Raw genomic sequence first — 19,248 nt, 5'->3', positions numbered from 1 at the left:
TTCTGTAGGAAACCTGGCCATTTACGTAGAGACTGTGAACTTTTAAAAGCTAAAAAACCAGTTAAGGAACCTCCCAGTACCAGCAGTCCAGCAGTTCGGATTATTTCCCAGGACCCTCTCGCATATATATACACACTGTGGCTAATAGCCACTGATGGACCTCTGCTCCATATTTTTATCTAACCCCCTCTTGAAGCTGGCTATGCTTGTAGCCGCCACCACCTCCTGTGGCAGTGAATTCCACATGTTAATCACCCTTTGGGTAAAGAAGTACTTCCTTTTATCCGTTTTAACCCGACTGCTCAGCAATTTCATTGAATGCCCACGAGTTCTTGTATTGTGAGAAAGGGAGAAAAGGACTTCTTTCTCTACTTTCTCCATCCCACGCATCATCTTGTAAACCTCTCTCATGTCACCCCACAGTCGACGTTTCTCCAAGCTAAAGAGCCCCAAGCGTTTCAACCTTTCTTCATAGGGAAAGTGTTCCAAATCTTTAATCACTCTAGTTGCCCTTTTCTGCACTTTTTCCAATGCTATAATATCCTTTTTGAGGTGTGGTGACCAGAATTGCACACACTATTCCAAATGAGACCACACCATCGATTTATACAGGGGCATTAGGATAGGGTTGCCAAGTCCAATTCAAGAGATATCTGGGGACTTTTGGGGTGGAGCCATTATACTTTGGGGTGGGGCCAGGAGACATTGGGGGCGGAGCTAGGGTGTGACAAGCATAATTGAACTCCAAAGGAGTTCTGGCCATCACATTTAAAGGGACAGCACGCCTTTTAAAATGCCTTCCTTCCAGAGGAAATAATGACGGATAGGGGCACCTTCTTTTGGGGCTCATAGAATTGGACCCCCTGGTCCAATCGTTTTGAAACTTGGGGGGTATTTTGAGGAACGGCACTAGATGCTATACTGAAAACTTGGTGCCTCTACCTCAATAAACAGCCCCCCCAGAGCCCCTGATACCCGCAGATCTATTCCTCATTATTCCCTATGAGAATCGTTCTCCACAGGGAATTATTGCCCAGTAGACATTTCCCTTCCTCCCCCCCCCCCACTTTCTGATGACTCTAAAGCAGGTTGGGGGCTCCAAACCTGGGGACTGGCAACCCTCTCTCTCTCTCACACACACACACACACTTACTGGGTCTGATTCCAACATCTGAAAAGAACGGGCTACGCTGCTCTCTCTCTCTCTCTCTCTCTCTCTCTCTCTCTCTCTCTCTCTCTCACTCACTCACTCACACAAACTTAGTTGCTCTGAAAGGAAAGCAAAACAAACCGAGGGACTGTGTTGCTGACCCTTCCCATGAAGTACTTCCTGGTCAACTTTAAAGGCACACAGATACACACACATTTTGAAATGGACCTATTTGTAAAACCGGGGGATCTCCCGCTGGGACCTGGGGATTGAGAAGCCTACGTGGAGTGAACCTCTCTACAGATTGTTTTCAGGGCACAGTTCAAGATTCTGGATTTGATCCATGAAGGCGCAGGAGAGTTTGTTTGTTGTAGAGAGCCAGTTTGGTGTAGCAGTTAAATGTGCAGACTCTTATCTGGGAGGGACGGTGGCTCAGTGGTAGAGCATCTGCTTGGTAATCAGAAGGTCCCATGTCCAATCCCTGGCATCTCCAACTAAAAAGGGTCCAGGCAAATAGGTGTGAAAAACCTCAGCTTGAGACCCTGGAGAGCTGCTGCCAGTCTGAGTAGACAATACTGACTTTGATGGACTGAGGGTCTGATTCAGTATATGTTCATATGAACCGGGTTTGATTCCCCACTCCTCCACTTGCACCTGATGGAATGGTCATAGCTCTTGCAGAGTTGTCCTTGAAAGGACAGCTGCTGGGAGAGCTCTCTCGGCCCCACCCACCTCACAGGGTGTCTGTTGTTGGGGAGGAAGGTAAAGGAAATTGCAAGCTGCTCTGAGACTCTGATTCAAAGAGAAGGATGGGGTATAAATCTGCCGTCTTCTTCTTCACTTACAGCTGCTGGAATGGCCTTGGGTCAGCCATAGCTCTCGCAGAGTTGTCCTTGAAAGGGCAGCTGCTGTGAGAGCTCTCTCGGCCTCATCCACCACACAGGGTGTCTGTTGTGGGGAAGGAAGGGAAAGGAGATTGTGAGCCGCTCTGAGCGGAGGGCGGGATATAAATGTGTGGGGAGCAAAAAGGGTTTACCCCCCTCTTTCTTTCTCTCCCTCCTAGGCAGAACTGGAAGGACCTCCTGGATGCCTCCTCCACCATCTCCTCTGTGTGCTGAAGGGAAAAGAGCCGCCATGCAGCCCGCTCAGGTATGGGGGGAGACATGTGGCAGACAATGCTTTCTTCTCGGTTGTAATGCTCAGAGGATCGGGCTCCTTCCCATTGACTCTAGTTTTCTCTACAGGGAAGGCGGAAAAACGTCCACCCCCTGTTGCATTTGATTTGGCCCAACTCCAAATACCTCTGTAACAATACCGGATTTCCCACTGAAAACTATTTAGTCCAGGGGTGTCAAACATCTGGCCTGGGGGCTGAATCAGGCCCTCGGAGGGCTCCTATCAGGCCCCCGAGCAACTGGCTGTCAACTGCTTCCTTCTCCCTCTCTCTTGCTTCCTTCTGTGTAACAGTTTGCTCAATCACACAGAAGCTACAGAGCAAAACTTCTATTTTCTCCATTGGCTGAGGCTCCTCCCTAGGAAAGGAAGGGGGAGAAGGAAGAGCTTGCGGACTCTTCCTGGGAGAACCGGGTTTGATTCCCCACTCCTCCACTTGCACCTGCTGAAATGGCCTTGGGTCAGCCATAGCTCTAGCAGAGGTTGTCCTTGAAAGGGCAGCTGCTGTGAGAGCCCTCTCCAGCCCCACCCACCTCACAGGGCGTCTGTTGTGGGGGAGGAAGGTAAAGGAGATTGTGAGCTGCTCTGAGACTCTTCGGAGTGGAGGGCGGGATATAAATCCAATATCTTCTTGCTTTGCCAGGCTCTCTCAATCACCCAGCAGAGCTACTGAGCCAAATCTCTCTTCCTTCTATTGGCTGAGGCTCCTCCCCCTCCTGGTCCCCTGGGGAAGGAAGGAAAGAGCCAGAGCTTTCTTTGCCCAGTTCCCAGGATCCCTTCGGAGAAATACAAAGAAGGCACCTTTAAGGCCAATGAGGGCTAATGTTTTAAGTTTTTTAAACAAAATATTTCATTGTGTTTCTCTGTGTCCTTTATAAAGTTTATATCTCTGCTATCTAATCTTAAATAGGTACACAGACGGCCCGGCCCAACAAGGTCTCATTTATGTCAGATTCGGCCCTCATAACAAATGAATTTGACACCCTTGATTTAGTCCTTTATCATCTGGACATCTCTGGCCCCTTCCCACTGCTAGCCCACTGTGGCTGAGGGCTGCCCTCTAGTTCCAAAATGCTCCCCAGGAGGGCTGGTGGCAGAGATGTCCCCCTGGGTCTCTTCATGCCACCTCTTTCTGCTGCCCTCCCACAATTAATTGACTCTCTCTGTTCTTGATTTCCCTTCATGGACCAGCTTTCCAGTGATGTGCAGAAACGCTTCCTTCTCCTCCTTGCAGGCGGGGGTGTCCTTCGAAGAGGTGGCCGTGCATTTCACCCCGGGGGAGTGGACCCTGCTGCGCCTGGCCCAGAGAGCTCTCTATAAGGAAGTCATGCTGGAGAATTATGGGAACGTGGCCTCTCTGGGTGAGGATCCTTTGCAATAAGGAGTGACAGTAAGGCAGTCCTTCAGGAGGAAGGATGTGGTCAGGCTGTCTGCCCAGTGGCTGGTCTCTGCTTCCCTCCAGTGTGGAGAGCCAGTTTGGTGTAGTGGTTAAGTGCGTGGACTCTTAGCTTAGAGAACTGGGTTTGATTCCCCACTCCTCCACTTGCACCTGCTGGAATGGCCTTGTGTCAGCCATAGCTCTGGCAGGAGTGGTCCTTGAAAGGGCAGCTGCTGTGAGAGCCCTCTCAGCCCCACCCACCTCACAGGGTGTCTGTTGTGGGGGGAGGATATGTAGGAGACTGTAAGCCGCTCTGAGTCTCTGATTCAGAGAGAAGGGTGGAGTATAAATCTGCAGTTCTTCTTCTTCATTCTCTGGCCTTCCTTCTCTCATGCTCTTCAAGGACTGCACGCAGCCCCCCACCACTCTCTCATGGACCAGACATGAGAGAGACATAATTGAACACTTTAATCATCAAAGATGTTAGTGATCGTTGAATTCAGAATTACCCAGGTAGATATTTTAAGTGGTTTGATTTTCAGTAGCCTTTAAAATTCTCCTTTCTGTCTTTCCTTCAGTCCAGGGGTGGCCAAACTGTGGCTCAGGAGCCCCACGCGACATTTTCACACATAGAGTGTGTCTCTTGAACCCCACACCGCCCCATCAGCCAGCTTGGAAGAGCCAGTTTGGTGTAGTGGTTAAGTGTGCGGACTCTTATCTGGGAGAACCAGGTTTGATTCCCCACTCCTCCACTTGCACCTGCTAGCAGGGCCTTGGGTCAGCCATAGCTCTGGCAGAGGTTGTCCTTGAAAGGGCAGCTTCTGTCAGAGCTCTCTCAGCCCCACCCACCTCACAGGGTGTCTGTTGTGGGGGAGGAAGGTAAAGGAGATTGTGAGCCGCTCTGAGACTCTTCGGAGTGGAGGGCGGGATATAAATCCAATAGCTTCTTCTTCTTCTTCTTTAAATCACTTCTCCAAGCAAGCCAGCTGGAAGCCTGGAAAATACATTTTTACATTAAAATTGTTTTCTTTCCACCTCACCCTCCCCATCTATTTTCCTCCCTCCCTCTTCCCAAACATCTGATGTTCACATCTTGTGGCTCTCAGACATCTGATGTTTATTCTATGTGGCTCTTACGTTAAACAAGTTTGGCCACCCCTCTTGCAGTCTATATCTTTATGCTTAATAAATGTAAGCCTTTCAAAAATAATGGTCTCACTACTTTGTGGGAAAATGCTGCACCCATCTGCAGTCTGTGCATACAGAAGCTGAGGTGTCCCCAGAGTTGGGTGTACGTGTGTGCATGGCCACACAATCATAGAATCCTAGAGTTGGATGTAACCTCCAGGGTCATCTAGTCCAACCCCCTGCACAATGCAGGAAACCCACAAATACCTACCCCAAATTCACAGGATCCTTATTGCTGTCAGATGGCCATCTAGCCTCTGTTGAAAAACCTCCAAGGAAGGAGAGCCCAGCACCTCCTGAGGAAGCCTGTTCCACTGAGGAATCGCTCTAACTGTCAGGAAGTTCTTCCTAATGTTGAGCTGGAAACTCTTTTGATTTAATTTCAACCCTTTGGTTCTGGTCCTGCCTTCTGGGGCCACATAAAACAATTCCACCCCATCCTCTATATGACAGCCCTTCAAGTACTTGAAGATGGTGATCCTATCGCCTCTCAGCTGCCTCCTCTCCAGGCTAAACATCCCCAGCTCCTTCAACCTTTCCTCATAGGACCTGGTCTCCAGACTCCTCACCATCTTCGTTGCCCTCCTCTGGACCCGTTCCAGCTTGTCTATATCCTTCTTAAAATGTGGTGCCCAAAACTGAACACAGTACTCCAGGTGCGGTCTTACCAGAGCAGAGTAAAGCGATACCATCACATCACGTGATCTGGACACTATACTTCTGTTGATACAGCTCAAAATTGCATTTTCCTTTTTTAGCCGCCACATCACACTGTTGACTCATGTTTAGCGTATGGTCCACTAAGACCCCTAGATCCTTTTTGCACGTACCCATGCTCCCACAGAATCTCAGGATAGCAAAAGAGGGCTGAGTCTTGACCCCATATTGGGCTCCATCTCACACCTATTCAGGGCTTTCTTTGTAGCAGGAACTCCTTTGCATATTAGCCACACCTCTCTTACATAGCCAATCCTCCAAGAGCTTACAGGGCTCTTCTTACAGGGCCTCCTGGAAGCTCCAGGAGGATTGGCGACATCAAGGGCGTGTGGCCTAATATGCAAAAGAGTTCCTGCTACAAAAAAAAGCCCTACATCTATTACTTGCCTGGTGTGTGTTTCTGGATTGCAGTCAATCTGGCTTGGAATTGTGGGATGCATGGGCACACAGAAGAGGTCTAATTTTGTACATGTGTTTCTTTTTCTCATAAACAGGACCTCTGATTGCTAAACCGGTCCTTATATCCTGGTTGGAAGAAGAGGAAGGGCCGTTTCTCCTGGGCTCTGATGAAGAGGAGGGATCGACAGGTAGCAGCTTAAGATCTCTGTCTTGGGACTGTGTGTGGTCAGCACTTCCTTGAAATGGCTGGTGAATTTTTGTGGCCTCGTTTATCCTCAGAGTTTGAGTTTGCCCTGAAAAGAGCTTGAATGGATTGTGGATGCTGAAATGGTGCCTGAAGTGATAGCATAGAGTTTTCCCACGAATCCTAGAGCATCCGTGGCACGACCTGCCCCACGTGATGACATCATTTCCGGGTGACATCATCACGTGGGGGCATGTCACGCAGCGGTGGGGCTGTTTGAGGGCAGGGATTCCCCCAGCAACCTACTCTGTGCCAGTGGGTTGGGGCCCCCCAAAAAACCAGGGGATCGCCCCGATGGGAGCTTGACAACCCTATTGCTTGTAGAGAGCCAGTTTGGTGTAGTGGTTTAGTGTGCGGACTCTTATCTGGGAGAACCGGGTTTGATTCCCCACTCCTCCACTCGCAGCTGCTGGAATGGCCTTGGGTCTCGTGGGAGTTTTCCTTGAAAGGACAGTTGCTGTCAGAGCTCTTTCAGCCCCACCTACCTCACAGAGTGTCTGTTGGGGAGGGGGAAGGTAAAGGAGATTGTGACCGCTCTGAGACTCCGAGATTCAGAGTATAGGGTGGGATATAAATCCAATATCATCATTGTCTTCTTTTGTGACTCCTGTAAGCTTACAACCTAAAAATCTTGTTCCGTTTACAACGTGAAAATCATGTAGTCTAATCCTACTGCAGACCAGCATGGCTACTCCGGGGGGGGAGGGAAGGGATTAAAAGTAAATCACACACTCCACACTGTGGAACAAGGTAATACTGGCCTTCCTCACAGAGTTGCTGTGGAGGTTACTGTGAAAATGTAAGTGAAGCACTTAAATGAGCTGCATAAAGGCTAAGTTTTAATTTACAATATCCGTGTTAGCAAAAGTGACTTTACTGGTCTTTTCAGAGGGTGTGTGTGTGTTGGCCTGCAGTAGAAGAACTGGATTCAAATCCAGTAACACCTCAAATACCCACAGAATTCTTGGGGTCTAATTATTCAGTGGCAAAGAAAAAAAACCTTTTTCTCATCCTCAGCTACGCAGATTTTAAGGTAGGAGGAATGGGAAATTTCCATTCTGAATTATATGTGGCAAAGGCAGCCTTGTCTCCAAAAGCTTATGCCTGGAAAACCTTATTAGTCTTTAAATCCTGCTTGACTCAAAATTAGGTATTTATGGAAAGCGTCATAGCATCAAACCTTTCTTTTAGCAGGAGTCGTGTGGGAGTCAGCGAATGCAATAGAAGAACCCCGACGGATGGGAAAAGAGGATGCCTATTCAGAGGTGAAAGAGGAGTTTGAATATTTGGATGCACCAAAGAAAGAAGAGGAGGAGGGAAGACGCCCACCAAAAGGGGGTGTTTTACAGGGGGGTGACTCTCTACAGCAAAGAGTCCGTCAAGAAGGCGACAAGAATGAGTGCACTGCAAATAGAGACAATTTCACTGAAATGTCAGTTATTAATATTCAACGAAGGAAGTGCAACAGAAAGAAAATCCATGAATGTCTGGAGTGTGGGAAAAGTTTCAGGCAGAAAGCACACCTTACTTCCCATCTAAGAATTCACACAGGGAAGCAAATATATGAATGCCCGCACTGTGGGAAAAGGTTCAGTCAGAGTGCAGACCTTACTTCTCACCGAAGAACACACACAGCGGAGAAGAAATATGAATGCCTGGAGTGTGGAAAAAGTTTTCGTCGGAGTGCAGACCTTACTTCTCACCAAAGGACACATACAGGGGAGAAGAAATATAAATGCATAGAGTGTGGGAAAGGCTTCAGTCAGAGTTCCAGTCTTACTTTCCACCAAAGACTTCACACAGGGGAGAAACCATATAAATGCCTGGAATGTGGGAAAAGCTTCAGTTCCAGTTCACACCTTACTTCCCATCAAAAAATTCACACAGGGGACAAACCATACAAATGCATGGAATGTGGTAAAAGTTTCAAACACAGTCAGAGTCTTACTTTCCATCAAAGAATTCACAAGGAGGAGAAACCATATGAATGCCTGCAGTGTGGGAAAAGGTTCAGTCAGAGTGCAGACCTTACTTCTCACAGAAGAACACACACAGCGGAGAAGAAATATGAATGCCTGGAGTGTGGAAAAAACTTTCGTAGCAGTTCACACCTCAGTGTCCATCAAATAATTCACACAGGGGAAAGACCATATAAATGCCTGGAGTGTGGAAAAAGTTTTCGTCGGAGTGCAGACCTTACTACTCACCAAAGGACACATACAGGGGAGAAGAAATATAAATGCATAGAGTGTGGGAAAGGCTTCAGTCAGAGTTGTACTCTTACTCTCCACCAAAGACTTCACACAGGGGAGAAACCATATAAATGCCTGGAATGTGGGAAAAGCTTCAGTTCCAGTTCACACCTTACTTCCCATCAAAAAATTCACACAGGGGACAAACCATACAAATGCATGGAATGTGGAAAAAGTTTCAGACACAGTCAGAGTCTTACTTTCCATCAAAGAATTCACAAGGAGGAGAAACCATATGAATGCCTGCAGTGTAGGAAAAGGTTCAATCAGAGTTCACACCTTACTTCCCACCAAAGGACACACACAGGGGAGAAGAAATATAAATGCCTGGTGTGTGGGAAAAGCTTCATTCAGAGTAACAATCTTACTTCTCATCAAAGAATTCACACAGGGGAGAAACCATATAAATGCCTGGAGTGTGGAAGCAGCTTCAGGAAGAGTGGCCACCTTACTTCCCACCGAAGAACACACACAGGAGAGAAACCATACAAATGCCTGGAATGTGGGAAAGCCTTTACTGTCAGTTCTGGCCTTACTTCCCATCGAAGAATTCATATAGGGGAGAAGCCATATAAATGCCTGGAGTGTGGAAAAAGCTTCAGTGTGAGATGCAGTTTAATCTCCCATCAAAGAATTCACACAAGGGAGAAACCATATAAATGTCTGGAGTGTGGAAAAAGCTTCAGTCGGAGTGGCAGTTTGACTTCCCATCGAAGAATTCACACAGGGGAGAAACCATACAAATGCCTGGAGTGTGGGAAAAGCTTCACTGACAGTTCCAGTCTTGCTTCCCATAGAAGAATACACACAGGAGAGAAACCATACAAATGCCTGGAGTGTGGGAAAGCCTTTACTTTCAGTTCCGGCCTTATTTCCCATCGCAGAACCCACATAGGCGAGAAGCCATAAAATTCCTTGAGTCTGGGAAAGGCTTCAGTGTGAGTTGCTGTCTAATCTCCTATCAAACAATTCATACACGGGGGAAACCATATGAATGCCTTCAGTGTGGGAAAAGGTTCCGTCAGAGTTCACACCTTATTTTCCACTGAAGGACACACAAAGGGGAGAAGAAATCTTACTTCCCATCAAATAATTCACAGGGGGAGAAACCATATAAATGCTTGGGGTGTGGAAAAGGCTTCAGGAAGAGTGGCCACCTTACTTCCCACTGAAGAACACACACAGGAGAGAAACCATATACATGCCTGGAGTATGGGAAAAGCTTCAGTCAGCACACGGGCCCAACAGACCTCAATTCTGGACCAGGATTTAGGTCTATCTCTCTTTGAAGTTCTTCTGCTTCTATCCCTATCACAGGTGCAAGAGAGTCACTCAGTAATGTAGTAATCCTTGTTTTCTGGTATATTTTGGGACCTGAGCATGTAGGCTGCCCTTTTCATTTCCATCGTAATCAAAGAATCTTCTGTCCCTCTTTTTATTTTTTCTACACCTTCCACCCTCTGCTGTAGTTTCTCTGCCTCACTATCAACCTTCTTGATGGCTTGAGCCAATCTACTTGTCTCTTGTCTGTTCTCAGAACGTCGGTTTTGAAAAATATCCATTTGTTTTATTCATCGTCTGTTCTATTACATCCCCAAGTGAATTTATGGAGGGGGAAAAGGGCTTTTAGAATCAACTTACAAGGTCCCTTCCTATACACACTTGCAAAGAATGCAACAGCTGAGTCCAGCATATTCAAAGAAATTATCTCCTTAAGTACACCACTTATAAACAAATATATTAATCAATAGTACCCAAGATATAGTACGGAATCAAAAAGCAGAGATAACTTTTCATAACAAGTCAGACTTTCAGACAAAGCACCCCCCACTCCGCCCCCCCTCTCGTACAGAAAAACAACAGGATGGTTGTTGTCGATTTTCCGGGCTGTGTGGCCATGGTCTTGGTGTTGTGAGACCTGCTTTACCTTCCTCCCCAACAACAGACACCCTGTGAGGTGGGTGGGGCTGGAGAGGGCTCTCACAGCATCTGCCCTTTCAAGGACAGAGGCTCAGAGAAGCCTAAGATCTCCTTTCCCTTCCTCCCCCACAACAGACACCCTGTGAGGTGGGTGGGGCTGGAGAGGGCTCTCACAGCAGCTGCCCTTTCAAGGACAGAGGCTCAGAGGGGCCTACAATCTCCTTTCCCTTCCTCCCCCACAACAGACACCCTGTGAGGTGGGTAGGGCTGGAGAGGGCTCTCACAGCAGCTGCCCTTTCAAGGACAGAGGCTCAGAGCGGCCTACAATCTCCTCCCCCACAACAGACACCCTGTGAGGTGGATGAAGATACTGGAGTTATATCCCGCCTTCCACTCCAAAGAGTCTCAGAGGGGCTCACAAGCTCCTTTCCCTTCCTCCCCCACAACAGACACCCTGTGAGGTTAGTGGGGCTGAGAGGGCTCTCACAGCAGCTGCCCTTTCAAGGACAACCTCTGCCAGAGCTATGGCTGATTCAAGGCCATGCTAGCAGGTGCAAGTGGAGAAGTGGGGAATCAAACCCGGTTCTCCCAGATAGGAAATTTCTTGCGGTGGAATTACAAACTACTGCTTTCTTTTGTCTTATAATCGAGGCTTTTTTTGTAGCAGGAACTCCTTTGCATATTAGGCCACACCCCTCTGATGTAGTCAATCCTCCAAGTACTTACAGAGCTACTGTAAGCTCCAGGAGAACTGGCTACAACAGGGGTGTGTGTGTGGCCTAATATGCAAAGGAGTTCCCGCTACAAATAAAAGCCCTGTTTATAACGTCGCTTTGAGAATTTAATAGCAGCTATCAAGATATATTCTAATCCACTTATTATAGATATTTGTTTGCAAAACTGTGTTAGGGTCCAATTGTTTTATCTGGAGGACAAAAGTTTTATTTATTTTATGTGTTTACTTTATCAAATGTATATCCTGCCCTTCCCCAACAACAACAAATTAAACCACATAAGCATTAAAAAAAACCAAAATACATAATAAAACAATTCATACAATTTACAGTCATTAAAACCAAGATGTGCATTTCTACTTTCTCTGATGTCCTTATTTCGGTTATAAAATTCCGTGGGATTGTCGGTGCCGTGGAGTAATAGCTACCTCCTTTCAACTGTTAAAAGCAAGTTTAAATAATTCGGTCTTAAACGCCCTGTGGAACTGTGGCAGGTCCCGCAGGGCCCTGATGTCTTCGGGGAGGGCATTCCACAAAACAGGGGCCATTACCGAGAAGACTCTGACTCTAGTGCTGGACAGTTGAGCTTCTTTTGATCCGGGGATCTTAAGGAGATTTTGAGACCCTGAATGGAGTGCTCTCTGGGGCACATGTGGGGAGAGGCGGTCCTGAAGGTAGGAAGGTCCCAGGCCATATAGGACCAGCACCTTGAAGCGAATCCGGAAGGCCACAGGCAAGCAGCTCAATGTTTCCAGCACAGGTTGAATGTGCACCCGTACAGGTAGCTCCATTAACATCCTGGCTGTTGCTATGATTCTATGATGATTCTATGAATTTCTCTTCCTCTGTCACTTTTGTCAAAAACGTTGTGTCTAATAAGGCTTTCTACTGATGGCTTTCGATCAGGAAATACCTTCTGTTGAGTGAACATAGCACAAATGCTCGGGTCCTTAATGTTCTACCTATCGTCGTAAAAACTGACTTCCCTACATCTTAGAGAATTGTCTCTCGGCTTGACTTCGCGAACGAAGATTTAAGAAGGGTGCAGTAGTCCACGTCTGCTGCAGGCTTGCTGGTGGCTGACAAGACCAATAAGGGACAGGCAGGTCCGGCCACAGTGGCTGCAGGGAAAAGTCTGATTTGGGGTTGGTGCTGTAGCAGTACGATTCTTCCTCGATCTCCTTTTGTCCTCAAGACCAGCTATGCGTGCGTTATCAAAGGAAGAGACAGCCTGGTGGATGGTGTGCCTCCGTGCTTTGCGATCTGAGGCTAGGTCAGACCACTGGTGATGGTTGATGCCACAGGTACGAAGGGATTTTTAGAGAATTGTAATGCTTGCATATTTAGCTAAGTTTGAGAAATGTTAGTAGACCTGATTTTTATTGCGAGCGTTTTTTCTGTACTTGTATGAATAACTTCCCCATTTGTGAAATTCTTGCCTAATAAAAAGAGCCTGCTGTGTTTGAAATAAAATCATGACATCTAAAAACCTCACTGTGCATTCTACTGACTCAAGATCTAGAGGTGCCAAGTCCAATTCAAGAAATATCTGGGGACTTTGGGGGTGGAGCCAGAAGACGTTGGGGGGTGGGGCCAGGAGCAAGGGTGTGACAAGCATAATTGAACTCCAAAGGGAGTTCTGGCCCCTCTTTTTAAATGCCTCCCCTCCACTGGAAATAATGAAGGATAGGGACACCTTCTTTGGGGGCTCATAGAACTGGACCCCCGGGTCCAGTCCTTTGGAAACTGGGAGGGTGTTTTGGAGAGAGGCACCAAATGCTATGCTGCAAATTTGGTGCCTCTGCCTAAAAAAACAGCCCCCCCCCAAGATACCCAATTGGAATTGGTCTCCATAGGGAATAATGGAGTACCCAGCTGCCATTTCCCTCCCCCCCCACACTGTCTGATGATCTTGAAGTGGGGGGAGGACCTCCAAACTGGGGGATCCCCTGCCCCCACCTGGGGATTGGCAACGCTATCAAGATCTGAAGCCAGACCTGGAATATTTCACTGTACTGGAAGAGAGAAGTCTCTCAGAAGGTCTGCTCAGTTCAATGTGAATTGGTGATTCTGCTTGAATCGGTGTTCTTATCAGGCTTCATTGAAGTGATTGACCAGCACATTAAAAAGCCCATCACAGGCAACCTGGATCCCTCATACCTGCAGAGCCACCTCTTCCCATCCCCCAAGACAGCTGGGGCTCCTGTGAGCAGGGCCTTCTGCGGGTGGCCCCCTGCAAAAAGGCCAAATCAGCAACTGCCTCTTCAGGTGCATTCTGCGTGGTGCCCAAAGCCTGGGGGAATAGCCTTCCTGAGATAGGGACGGCAGCCATTCTCCTGCTTTCCTGCAAATTCTGCAATGAAATGTTTTCAGGAAGGTCAGAGGATGGGGACTGTGATCTTTATTACGGTCCAGTATGCGCTGCCATTAGCACGATCCTTTTATGTAACCCTTGAATGTGTTCTGCTTGGTTTCAGCTCATTTCCCCCAGATGTTCTGAATTTCTTTGGCAATCCCAACTTCTATTGCATCGTTTCCTGGATGTTGGTGTCACACACGCCTCACAACATGCATCTGGGAGAGCATTATGATACTGGCTGATTTGTTTTTAATTCCCTTCCTAATAATTCCCAGCATGGTTTTGGCCTTTTTTATTGCTTCTCCAAGACCCCTCGCCATCTTTGCCGCTCTCCTCTGGACCCATGGGGAGGGACTGGTTCCTGTTCCCCTGCAGAAGGAGTGTTTGTGTTGTGCCTCTCACAGGAGTTGTCCTTGAAAGGGCAGCTGCTGGGAGAGCTCTCTCAGCTCCACCCACCTCACAGGGTGTCTGTTGTGGGGGAGGAAGGGAAAGGAGATTGTAGGCCGCTCTGAGCCTCTCTCCTTGAAAGGGCAGCTGCTGTGAGAGCCCTCTCCAGCCCCACCTACCTCACAGGGTGTCTGTTGTGGGGGAGGAAGGGAAAGGAGATTGTAGGCCGCTCTGAGCCTCTCTCCTTGAAAGGGCAGCTGCTGTGAGAGCCCTCTCCAGCCCCACCTACCTCACAGGGTGTCTGTTGTGGGGGAGGAAGGGAAAGGAGATTGTAGGCCGCTCTGAGCCTCTGTCCTTGAAAGGGCAGCTGCTGTGAGAGCCCTCTCCAGCCCCACCCACCTCACAGGGTGTCTGTTGTGGGGGAGGAAGGGAAAGGAGATTGTAGGCCACTCTGAGCCTCTGTCCTTGAAAGGGCAGCTGCTGGGAGAGCTCTCTCAGCTCCACCCACCTCACAGGGTGTCTGCTGTGGGGGGAGAAGACATGGGGGATTGTAAGCCATTCTGAGTCTCTGATTCAGGGAGAAGGGTGGGGTATAAATCCGCAATTCTTCTTCTTCTTCAAGGGCTGCCGTTGCCACTGGGCTTAAAAACTCTCAGTAGGAACCCAATAGGGCTGACCCGGTCAGAACCATCTGCCTGTTCCTGTAGCTGAGATTACACAGGCTTGAGGAAGTGTTCTGTGGCACCCCAAAGCCTGCATCCTAGGGTCGCCAGGTCCCTCTGGCTGGAGCTGACGGGGTGGAGGGGTGGGGGATAAGGTTGTCATATCTAGGCTGGGAAACTCCTGGAGATTTGGGAATGGAGCCTGGGGAGGACGGAGACCTCAGTGGGGTACAGCGCCATAAAGCCTCCACCCTCCCACACACCCAATTGATCCAGGGGAAGTGACCTCTGTAGTGTGAGGACGAACCGTCATTCTGAGAGATCGCCAGGTCCTACTGGAAGGCTGGCGTCCCTGCATGCACCTTAACTCAGGGGTCCTCAAACTTTTTAAATAGGGGGCCAGTTCACTGTCCCTCAGACTGTTGGAGGGCCGGACTGTTGTGGTGGCTGCCGTTACTGTACAAGGCCGCGGGCCGTCAGTTCTCCGTCTTCTGCATCTCTCTCCCTTCCCCACACCACACACCCCAGCCTGGGAACTCACCTCACCTCGGTATCGCCTCACACTCTGTCTCTGCCGCCTCAGCCCAGTGCCGGAAGTGTGCATTGCTAACGCGAGTTTAGGTCGAACGTCACTTCCGGTCTGATTTTGCCATAACCCGGCGGGCCGCATAAACGTCCTCAGCGGGCCGCATCTGGCCCACGGGCCGTAGTTTGAGGACCCCTGCCTTAACTGGTTAAGGGAAATCTGTGATTCTGTCTTTGACGAGGTTCCCGCGATTTCCTCATCACCATCATCACCGATAACGGCTGCCTAAAGTTCCCGCAGTAGGTTCGAAAGGTCCCGGTTATTTCTTGGAAAGCCTCTCAGACCAACGTTTCCTCTAGGGTTGTCATGTCCAGTAGTAGTTCTTTATTCACGGTCATCCGACCAGCTTAATACAAACAAAAACAAAATCATAAAAACAAACCCATCACCTCTTACACAAAATTCCTGACTCCTACTATTACACATATCGTTAAAACTCATAACCAAGATTTACACTCTCAATTTCCCTCCTTTCCAACTGAGCAGCGTAACAGAAACGGGCAATCTTAGATGAAACATCAGAATGAGCGTCAGACAGGAGGAAGGCAATCTGCTCATCCTCCGGCCTGCCCGCCAAGGACCCGAGAATCGGAGAGATTAATCTTGCCCTCAAGTCATTGTAATGAGGGCACCGCAAAACGATGTGGGGAGTTGTTTCCACCTCATTGCAATTGCAGGGGCACGATCTTTCCAGATATGGGTACCCAGCGTAACGTCCCAAAAGCACCGAAGAGAAAAGTGCGTTGAGTCGTGCTTTTGAGAAAGCTATCCGATATTTTGGGATAGTGATGTTGAAAAGATACCTGGCCGGGGACAGTACTTCGGCTTGCTTCCCTAAGAAAATGTGCGCAGAAAGACCAATTCAGGAAATATCTGGGGACTTTGGGGGTGGAGCCAGGAGACACTGGGGGGGGGGGGGGTGGAGCCACGAGCAAGTTTGGGACAAACATAGTTGAACTCCAAAGGGAGTTCTGGCCATTACATTTAAACCCCTTCCCTTCCATTGGAAATAATGGATAGGGGCACTTTCTTTGAAACTTGGAGGGTGCTTTGAGGAGAGGCACTGGACGCTATGCTGCAAATCTGGTGCCTCCATCTCAAAAAACAGCCTCCCCCCCGAGCCCCAGATACCCAAGAATCAATTCTCCATTATACCCCATGGGAATCGGTCTCCATAGGGAATAATGGGAGTACCCAGCAGATATTTCTCCCCCCCCCCCCCGCTTTCTGATGACCCTGAAGCAGGGGAAAGGCCTCCAAAACAGAGGATCCCCTGCCTCCACCTAGGGATTAGAATACAATTTATTATTTATTTTATTTTATTACGTTCAATTTATATCCCGTCCTCTCCACAAGCAGACTCAGGGCGGCTCACAACATTATACAATACAATCAGTAAAATAAAACATATAAAACCATAAAACCATAATTTACTTATTTCCGTTTTAAAACCATTCTATGGCGCTGCTTCAGTACAATATAAGTGGTATTGAATTCTCAACTGTGATCACATTCTATAAGATGTCCGGTGGCAGCCCTTTTTCAATTAAACAGCAAAAGCCTGCTTAAACAATTCGGTCTTACAGGCCCTGCGGAACGCAGACAGATCCCGCAGGGCCCTTATGGCTTCTGGAAGGGTGTTCCAAAGTTCTGGTGCTGCCACCGAAAAATCCAAGAGAGGTCACTATAATGGATAACACAACAAAAAAATGCAAGCTAGTGACCAATGTACTAAGAAATATATAGAAACCAATCCAAATGTCCAAAAAGGGGAAGGATGGTGGCTCAGTGGTAGAGCCTCTGCTTGGTAAGCAGAAGGTCCCAGGTTCAATCCCCGGCATCTCCAACTCAAAAGGGTCCAGGCAAGTAGGCGGGAAAAACCTCAGCTTGAGACCCCCGGAGAGCCGCTGCCAGTCTGAGAAGACAATACTGACTTTGATGGACCGAGGGTCTGATTCAGTATAAGGCAGCTTCATGTGTTCATATGTTCCAAATGTACATTCAAGTCCCAAAGGAGTGTGGTGACAAGCCAATCGATTAAGTACTTGTTTCTTTCTAGTCTTCATCAGACCTGGGACCAACATTGATTCAATTATATAGGTTCTTTACATAATTTTTTAAAAAGGGGGACGACGCAGAGCGTCTCCAGCAGCAATTTCTCATCGGCAAGAAGCCTCATACTGAGCTGTAGCCGATGCGAAATTGCTGCTGGAGACGCTCTGCGTCCCCCTTTTTAAAAATCATGTAAAGAATCTATATAATTGAATCAATGTTGGTCCCAGGTCTGATGAAGACTGGAAAGAAACAAGTACTTAATCGATTGGCTTGTCACCACACTACTTTGGGACTTGAATGCACATGTTCTGGACATTTGGACTGGTTTCTATATATTTCTTAATAAATTGTTCACTAGCTTGCATTTTTTGTTGTGTCACCCATCTAGGGATTGGCAAGCCTAATTTCCTCTAAGCTGAGTTAGCGTGAGCTAGCTCACGGTTTTTTAGCTTCCAGTTCACACATTTTTGTCTCAGCTCAGGAAAAATGGCCCCGGAGCACACTCACTGATGCAGGAGCTCACAACTTTTGATGCCAGTCGCTCACAAAGAAGAATTTTTGCTCACAAGACTCTACAGCTTAGAGGGAGTACTGTCTGAAACTGCCCCTGATGAATCAGGGAAAGTCTGGCAGGAAGCCCGGTGCAAATCAGAGGAGAAATCCAACAGACGTAGCCCCTCCACTGTGAAAGCCGCCCCTAACAATTGTCTGCCTGCGTTTCAAGGCGGAAGGGCACAGTCTAGGAGAAGAAGGGGAAAGGCACCTTCTACCACGTCATTGTGAAAAGGGCCTGGCTACAGAAGCTTGACTGGCTGATCTGAATGTGGGTTGTTATGGAGATGCCGCAGTATAGGAGAACTTTGTGCCTGCATGTTTGGAACTGAGCGCCCAGCACTGCCTTTTCCGGGAAATCAGGCGAGTGCGAAGAAGAAGCCTTGTCCCCTTTCAGACACCAGAGGGTGCTGCTGCTACATCACAGTTTTGCTGCAGCTTCACAACGTTTTGAGTCCGGTGCTACCTTCAAGACTGTGAAGCTTATAATGTCCACTGCGAAGTTCTTGCATTTTCCACAGCCATACTTTTTACCAGTAGCCAGCAATTTAAGAATCTTCTTGAGGATGAGCACCCCAAGGTTACATTGTTGTTGTTCAGTCGCACAGTCGAGTCCGACTCTTTGCGACCCCATGGACCAATTCAAGCCAGGCCCTCCTGTCTTCTACCATCCTCCGAAGTCCACGCAGATTCGTGTTAGTTACATCAGTAGCGCTGTCCAGCCATCTCATCTTTTGCCGTCCCCTTCTTCTTTTGCCTTCTGTCTTTCCCAGCATCAGGGTCTTCTCCAGTGAGTGCTTCCTTCTCATTTGGTGGCCTAAGTATTTGAGTTTCAGCTTCTGACCTTCCAGGGAACAATCTGGGTTGATTTCCCTTAGGATAGACTGATTTGATCTTCTTGCAGTCCAAGGGACTCTCAAGAGTCTTCTCCAGCACCACAGCTCTATTGGACTTGGCCTTCCTTATGGTCCAGCTCTCACAACCATACATTAGAAGAAGAAGAATTGCAGATTTATACCCCGCCCTTCTCTCTGAATCAGAGACTCAGAGCAGTTTAGAATCTCCTATATCTTCTCCCCCCACAGCAGACACCCTGTGAGGTGGGTGGGGCTGAGAGAGCTCTCACAGCAGCTGCCCTTTCAAGGACAACTCCTGCAAGAGCTATGGCTGACCCAAGGCCATTCCAGCAGGTGCAAGTGGAGGAGTGGGAAATCAAACCCGATTCTCCCAGATAAGAGTCCACACACTTAACCACTACACCAAACTGGCTCTCCATGCATACATACAAATATGTAGGTTACATACAAATTAGCAAAATTTGGCTGGCTTGCCTCAAGAATAAGAAAAACACTAATAGCTAAGCTCAGACAGGAGACGGCTAAACGCCTTTGCCAATCTGTTTGCTGTAACGGCCATGTTTTGCTCACAAAAGTATTTTTATGTTATTTTAACTACGATTTTAGGGTCACTCAGTTTTAATTTTGTATGATTT

At 48.0% G+C, this 19,248-nt stretch overlaps 1 protein-coding gene across 1 annotated transcript; it reads left to right on the top strand.

Moving 5' to 3' along the window:
* Positions 1–2,205: 2,205 nt before the first annotated feature.
* LOC132571676 (zinc finger protein 420-like) lies at positions 2,206–9,410 on the top strand. The gene is made up of 4 exons (XM_060238467.1): positions 2,206–2,299; positions 3,558–3,684; positions 6,101–6,193; positions 7,444–9,410. The coding sequence occupies exons 1-4, from the start codon at positions 2,237–2,239 to the stop codon at positions 9,408–9,410; spliced, it is 2,250 nt and encodes a 749-aa protein (XP_060094450.1). The 5' UTR covers positions 2,206–2,236.
* Positions 9,411–19,248: the final 9,838 nt, after the last annotated feature.

Source organism: Heteronotia binoei, chromosome 5 (genome assembly GCF_032191835.1).
Source record: "Heteronotia binoei isolate CCM8104 ecotype False Entrance Well chromosome 5, APGP_CSIRO_Hbin_v1, whole genome shotgun sequence".
Classification (NCBI taxonomy): Eukaryota; Metazoa; Chordata; class Lepidosauria; order Squamata; family Gekkonidae; genus Heteronotia; species Heteronotia binoei.
This window is presented reverse-complemented; position numbering and strand designations above follow the sequence as displayed.

What these genes read in the sequence shown, in the direction of transcription:
- LOC132571676 (XM_060238467.1), top strand. Translation starts at nt 2,237, where the DNA reads ATGCCTCCTCCACCATCTCCTCTGTGTGCTGAAGGGAAAAGAGCCGCC. An exon ending in TGGGAACGTGGCCTCTCTGG is followed by an intron (nt 3,685 to 6,100) that starts GTGAGGATCCTT and finishes TCTCATAAACAG; the next exon opens with GACCTCTGATTGCTAAACCG. An exon ending in TGAAGAGGAGGGATCGACAG is followed by an intron (nt 6,194 to 7,443) that starts GTAGCAGCTTAA and finishes TTCTTTTAGCAG; the next exon opens with GAGTCGTGTGGGAGTCAGCG.